We start from the raw sequence: 6,599 nt of genomic DNA, 5'->3' as shown, positions 1-6,599 counted from the left end.
GCCAACACATGGAAAACATTAGAGGGGCCGGGTCGAGGTGCAGCAAGGGGGCCACATGCAGAGCAAGGGGGCTGTGCAGAGGGTCCTGTCTCAGCTGTCATGCTGGTGAGGGCAGGGGAGATGTCCCACCCAGCTGCCTGTCTGCATCCCCTTTTGGCACTTAGCCTCAGCATCGGTCTCTCTCAGCCCCTGCAGGCACCTGGGGACAGGGCTGAACAGTTTGGGAGGCAGCCCTGCTGCCTGTGCACCTCCTGCAAGGACCATTCCCAAGCTGGCACTCACCCCTCCTTTGGCCCAGCATCACCTGCACAGGGGTTTTGCCTGGACAGTGCCAATGATAGCATTGGCATATCCCCTTTATTGGCATCTCTGCTCCGTCCAGCCACAGCACGGGGGTTGGGGCAGAGGGAAGGGGCAGGGGGTGTTCTCTTCTGCCTGCTGGCGGCTGGTGGGGGGTGACAGGCAGGGAGCAGCACCCCACTGATGCCTGGCACCCCCAGAGCCTACACCCACGGTCCCCCTCAGCACTGGGCAGTGCAGTGGGGCTGGCTCAGTCTCTTATCCCCATTGGTTTAGCAGCGCTCTGAGGTGGAGCTGGCCTGTCACCCTGAGCCTGAAGTGACTCCAGCTGGCTCCTGGTGGGCTCAGGCAGTCCAATGCTCCCGAGAGCAGAGCCTCTCTCCTTAGGATCCATCCTGCAACCCCGGGGTGCTGGGGGCTCCGGCAATGTCCACAGCTGTGGGGTGACCCGGGAGGCGTGGGGTCCCTGGGGGCCAGCAGTGGCATCAAGTCCCACGCGTGGGCAAGCGGGTGCAGGGAGCAGGGATCGGCCAGGGCTCACTACAGGATCTGAGCTTCTGCAGAGAGAGAGGACAGGGGGTCAAGGGGGACACTGGAGACACTGACCTGCCCCATGCTCCATATTCCCTGCCCCACATTTCCTCCCCATTCCCCACCCTGCACCCCAACTCACTTGGTAGTGCCTTCAAGTGGGTGGCAGCAACCAAAAAGCTGGGTTTGGTCTTGTCCTTGCCGTGTTTCCTCACCCGGAGCCTGGGGATGAGAGCATTGGTGTTGAAGACCCAAAGCAGCCTCCCTGAGCATCAGGACTGCCCAGATTCCCAGGGATCCTGCTGTGTTTCCATCCAGCTGTGCCCAGCTCGGCTTAACCTCTCCAGTGGGTCAGCTCCAGGGCTACAGCAGCAACTGGTCACCAGAGGGGATTGGGATGGGAACAGGGACTGACAGCAGAGCCAGAGCAGGGAGATCCCAGGGTGGGATGAGAGGGGACCTAGGGACAGGATTCCCGGGGAGCAAAGGCACATGGAAGGTTGTCTGTGCTGACTCTGGAGTGTGAGACTCTCCAGTAGGAACCTTTGGGAGGATATTAGAAGGAGCAGCATCTTGAGGGGATTCGGAGAAGGGTCCCTTGGATCTGGGGTTGTTAGAAAGAGCCCAGAAATGGGTGGGCAGAAATGGGTGGGCTGGGAAGAGGAACTGATGAGGCACAGGGGCAAGGGGAGCATAAATCAGCCCACAGGGCATCACTGGGTGGGTTTTGGCAGGGACCCCAGAGCAGGGCTGGGGGATCATAGGGCACTCATGCTGAGGGTTCAGGATGGGATGGGGACAGCAATCACACATCCCCTCCTTCTCCAAAGCCAGCCTACCAGATGAGGATGGTGATGACAAGAACAGCAGCCAGGATGAAGAAGGCAAAGATCCCAAGGGACACGAGGACGGCCATCTTCTCCAAGGGGTCACTGCCATCTGGGACAGAAAGACTGTCACAGCTGAGGAATGTCACAGTCCCCAGCACCCAGGGGACCCTATGGCAAACACCTGGACACTCCTACAGCCCAGCCACACATGGGCTTGGGGCAAGACACCCTTCCCACTGCTCTCAGCACCACACATGGCCCTTCTGCCCACCCCCCCTAGCTCTACTCACTGATGGGCTCAGGGTTGGGAGCCTGGGAGGGCTCCTCAGCCAGGCTCTCGAGTCTGGCATATGTAGTGGTTTCTTCTCTTGCTGTGGAGGCCAGGTCTGGAAGGACAGAAGGGATGGAAACACTCACCAAAAGCATTTGTAGCACCCCAGGGACCCACAGAGAGGAGTGTGGAAGGGTGTCTTTGTGCCCCAAAGGTCCTAAAGATGCCACTGAGCCCAAGGGTGCCACTGAGGTGCTATTGGTGCTTTGGAAGCCCCTCTCTATCCCAGGCCTGTGGGGGCAACCCCCAAATGGCATCAGCACAGCTGCAGACTGACATGGGCTGGGAGATTTGGGGAGTTTTGTCCTCCTGCAGCTCTGCCTCCCAACCTAAAGTGGCCCTGGAGTTGAGACTCACTCTGGTTGATATTTCGGGAATGAGTGCCATGGGGAAGCAACTGAAGAGTGGAAGTTCAGAGTTCTGGAGGGACTTTGGGGAGGGATAGCACAATGTGGTTGGCTGCTGTGGGCTGCAGCCTGTCCCTTTCTCACCTCTGACTGGCGTTGCCCGGGCCTCAGCACTCCACTCGCTCCAATTCCCCGCATCCAGGAAATCTTTGGCACTGACTTGCACCACGTGCTCCAGCCCGGCGAAGGCATCCGTGATAACCTCAGACAGATTCACTGTCTCTACCTGTGCCAGGCAGAGGGGAGCTGTGGGGCAGGCAGGGGCACCTCTCCCTGGCCCCATGCACGCCCTGCTCCTATGCTGGCCCTGCCTTTCCTTGCACACTCACCACGGACCAGGAACGGTGGATGACGGGTCGGTACTGGAGCCGAAACCTCAGCTGGAAGTGGGGCTCCTTTGGCCAGGAGGAAGGGTACTTCCAGCTCACGTGGAGCCGCCGTGGGGCCAGAGGGATGGGCTCCACCACCAAGCCTTCTGGAGGGTCTGGCTTAACTGTGTGGGAAAGGCAGAAAGCCTTTGTCACCCCACTCTGCCGTGCACAGGGTTCCCTGCTGTCCCCCACAGGTAACTGCCCAGGGATGGACAAACAGTGGGATGGATGGATGGATGGATGGATGGATGGATGGATGGATGGATGGATGGATGGATGGATGGATGGATGGGGACTCACTGATGGCCTGCATGGTGACATCAAGGAGGCGGTAGCTGAAGCCCAGGGGGTTCACCTCGGTGATGTTCAGGCGGTAGGAGCTCCAGAACTCTGACCTGTGCACGGTGCAGGTGCCAGGGCGGGACGGATCCTGCACGCACAGCCCCACATGCCCGTTCTTGTTCCTGCAGACAGGGAGGCACGCTGGTGACATGTCCTACCCCCCCACCACGCTGAGTTCCCAAATGCTGCCAAGGAGGTGCCATGGAAGACCCTCATGCCAGGACCCTTGTGGAGGAGGCAGCCTGTCACAGACATGTTTTATGAAAAGTCCTTTCCTTAGGATTTTTTCTCCTGAGAAGCTGAGAGGCCTCAAGAACAAAATGTAAACAATGGTTATCTGCTGCTGTGGAATGCAACAGGTGCATCTGTGATTGGTCTCATGTAGTTGTTTCTAATTAATGGCCAATCACATTCAGCTGGCTTGGACTCTCTGTCCGAGACATAAGCTTTTATCATTCCATTCCCATTCTTTTTCTATTCTTAGCTGGCCTTCTGATGAAATCATTCTTTCTACTCTTTTAGTATAGTTTTAATACAATATATATCACAAAATAATAAATCAAGCCTTTTGAAACATGGAGTCAGATCCTCATCCTCAGACCCCTGTGAACACTGTCACATTAGCCTCTCAGGCTCATGTGCACTCATCCTTCCAGAGTCTGGCATATCCCTCTGAGTGTGACAGAAGGGACCCTCATCCCAGCTCCACACTCTGCCTGGGAAAGTCTCTCCCTGAGGCAAACCCTTCTCCCAGACTCCCAGGGTAGCTGGGAAGTAGCTGGCTCTCTTTGGGGGGACCCCCAGCTGTTGCTTTAGGGTCCCTGCTGAAGACAGCAGCAGAGTCTTTGGGATGGGGGCCAGTCCCCAGGGAGCAGGAGCAGGGTGGGACTCAGTCCTACCTCCGCTTTTCTTCGCCTGTCAGGGATTTCTTCCTGCCATGGAGACAGATGGAAAAGCAGATGATTAGGATGAGGGGGCAGCACAAAGTGAGCCCCACCATGACCCAGAGGAGGGACAGGAGTCCACACTGCAAAGCAGCCCCACACTCCCACGCTGACACACACATGTGACAGAATGGGGGAAAGAGCCAGAACCATGTCCAGCTCTTCCACTGAACAGCCTGGCAGCAGGAGCTGGTGATCCCAGGGAAAAGAAATGGGACACCCTTCCCTCCCTGGGATTTCAACACATAGAGGCAAAGGCACTGATAAAAGCAGCTCCCCAGAGCCTGGCTTCACCCTCCCCCTAAAGCCTGCCAAATCCCATGCTTCCACTCCCCCTCCCTGTGGAGGCCCTGATGCTCCACTCAGCCCCCTCCCCACCAAGCCCTCGGCTCCTGCAGCTTTCAGCAGGGCTGTGCTTTATGAGCTCCATTGGACTTCAAAGCCGCCTGCTAATTTGGCTTGCAGGGATAATTAGAAGCAGCAATGCTGTCAGGGCTCCTTTCATCCTAAAGCATGCCGGAGTGTGGAGGCTTGCAGATGACCTGCTTCTCTTTTATTGCCCCTCTGGTGCTGGCAGAGCTGTCAGCAGGGAGGGAACCTGCCAGTGCCAGCCCCCCAGTGCTGCTCAGACCCCCACTGAAAGCAAGCAAAGGCTTGGTGCTCTGCTGACCCCAAAACAAGACGTGCTCTGGTGTGCAGCATGCTCCTTGGGGCAGGAGGTGAACCCAGGGCATGTGTGGGATGGCCAGATGGATCTGGTGGTTATCCTTGGCTGTGACCTAGAGCTCACACCATAACAAGCCCACTCCATGCCCTGTGGGGATACTTCACCTGTATGTGGTGATATATCTGGTGGGAAGGAAGGTCTCCACACTGGAGGTCCAGGAGCAAGAGAAATTCTCATAGTCAGATGCTCTGCACGACACAAAGGGAACTCCAGGCAGGTCTGGGGTCCAGGGAAAACAGCAGTCAGTGAGGAGTCCCCCATCCCACAGCCCATGCAGCACACAGTGCCAACACCGAGCCCCCTTCTGGCAATGCCCTGGCAGGGCTGCAGGCACCACGCTCCCCTGGAGCAGCCCAGCTCCCAGGCATGCTACTCACGCCCCAGTCGCAGGGACACGGAGTGCAGCAGGCTGCCGTCCTCGCCGTGGCAGCTGTACGCGCCCCCGAGGGCCGGGCTGGCGCTCGGCAGCACCAGCGATCCCTGCTGGATCACCGAGCCCTCCGGCAGCGCCGCGGCGCCCGCTCGCCTCCACCGCACTGCTGAGCTGGGGAGAGACACCAGGCGGGCTCAGCGAGAGGGCAGGGATGCCCAGCCCACCTTGTAAACCATCCCACTGGATAGACCGCTTGATGGGCATGGAAAAGACTTACCTGGCATGGGCACCAGGGCATGACAGGGTCACGTCTGTCCCCAGCTGTCCATACTGCACACCTGGAGAGACACATGTCCCCACATGGGTGTTAGCACTCCATACCACCCCACAACAGGCCTGGGGGGGCAGCTGGGGAGCCCCTGGGGGTGTATCCCACAGTGGGCACTGGCTATGGGGTCTGGCTTTGTGCAGGTACCACCACAGGGTAAGGACTCATCCCACTTGGGACTGGGCAATAAGCAGAAACACAGGCTGGCCATCACTGTAGGATGCAGGGCTGTGTTTCACACAGTCCTGGTAGGTCTGCTCCTGTCTGGGGGAAATGGGGTGCCCTCGGGGGCCTCATGGGACGAGGGGAGGGGTGCTGTATGGGGGTGCTTGGTGGGAGTCTCACCTTCCTCTCCCCAGTCTTCAGGGATAGCAAAGGAGGCTGATGCCAGGGCTGCTGCGAGGAACACCATCACCCTGCCCAGGCTTGGAATGGAACTGTGCATCTGCAGGAGGCAGACAAGGGGAGGGAGAGAGTGTTATTCCCGGCAATGGGGCAGCTGATACAGTCCACAGCCCACAGCTTTCCTGCAGGGCCTTGGATCCTACATTTCCCTCTCATCTCACCCCATCCTGCTGGGGACAGAACAGGGACTGAATCCCGGGACCCCAGCTGGGACATCTGGCAGTGTCTGTGCCACAGTCACAGCTGTTCCTGGCTGCTGAGCAGTTCCCATGCCTGGGGCAGGGATGCAGGGGGCAAACGCTGACCAGGAGCTTAGGGCTGTGTGGGTTGGCCGGATTAAGGGTTCTTTGCCATTGCAATCCTGTGCTGGGAGCCTTGGCTGGCTCCCAACCCCAGGGTGGTCCAGAGACCTGTGCATGTGCAGCTGGGATGGGACAGGACCAAGGAGAAATTCTGGCCTATATTTACATGGCAGGTGACAGCAATCAGATCTAAAGAGGCTCACAGAACTGGGGAGAGCAGGGCTGTGACAGCTCAGGCTGTACCAAGTCTCACATCACTGCCAATGCCTGCAGCCCCCGTGAGGCTGGTCCAGGTAAGGCTCCATGTGGGGGAGAATGGGGCTGAAATCCCTTCCTCACACTCAGTGATCAGCAGTGAGAGGGGCAGGGGATGCAGGGTCAGGGATGTGTGCCCTCTCCATGCCAACC

General features: G+C 58.5%; 1 protein-coding gene across 2 annotated transcripts in view; it reads right to left on the bottom strand.

Annotated features, from left to right (window-relative positions):
• Positions 1-312: 312 nt before the first annotated feature.
• Positions 313-6,599, bottom strand: part of IL11RA (interleukin 11 receptor subunit alpha) — a 15,506-nt gene continuing 9,219 nt past the window's right edge. The window contains exons 2-13 of one of the 2 annotated variants that reach the window (XM_064735709.1): positions 5,830-5,929; positions 5,434-5,494; positions 5,161-5,327; positions 4,888-5,002; positions 4,012-4,044; positions 3,071-3,234; positions 2,729-2,892; positions 2,484-2,625; positions 1,952-2,047; positions 1,671-1,770; positions 974-1,053; positions 313-857 (exon numbers count right to left, since the gene is read on the bottom strand). In XM_064735709.1, coding sequence (XP_064591779.1) covers positions 841-857; positions 974-1,053; positions 1,671-1,770; positions 1,952-2,047; positions 2,484-2,625; positions 2,729-2,892; positions 3,071-3,234; positions 4,012-4,044; positions 4,888-5,002; positions 5,161-5,327; positions 5,434-5,494; positions 5,830-5,929 — 1,239 coding nt within the window. In that variant the 3' untranslated portion in view covers positions 313-840. The remainder of the gene's footprint in view (positions 858-973; positions 1,054-1,670; positions 1,771-1,951; positions 2,048-2,483; positions 2,626-2,728; positions 2,893-3,070; positions 3,235-4,011; positions 4,045-4,887; positions 5,003-5,160; positions 5,328-5,433; positions 5,495-5,829; positions 5,930-6,599) is intronic. The other variant, XM_064735710.1, reaches the window with a different exon arrangement.

This window comes from Zonotrichia leucophrys, chromosome Z (assembly GCF_028769735.1).
Source record: "Zonotrichia leucophrys gambelii isolate GWCS_2022_RI chromosome Z, RI_Zleu_2.0, whole genome shotgun sequence".
Lineage (NCBI taxonomy): Eukaryota > Metazoa > Chordata > Aves > Passeriformes > Passerellidae > Zonotrichia > Zonotrichia leucophrys.
This window is presented reverse-complemented; position numbering and strand designations above follow the sequence as displayed.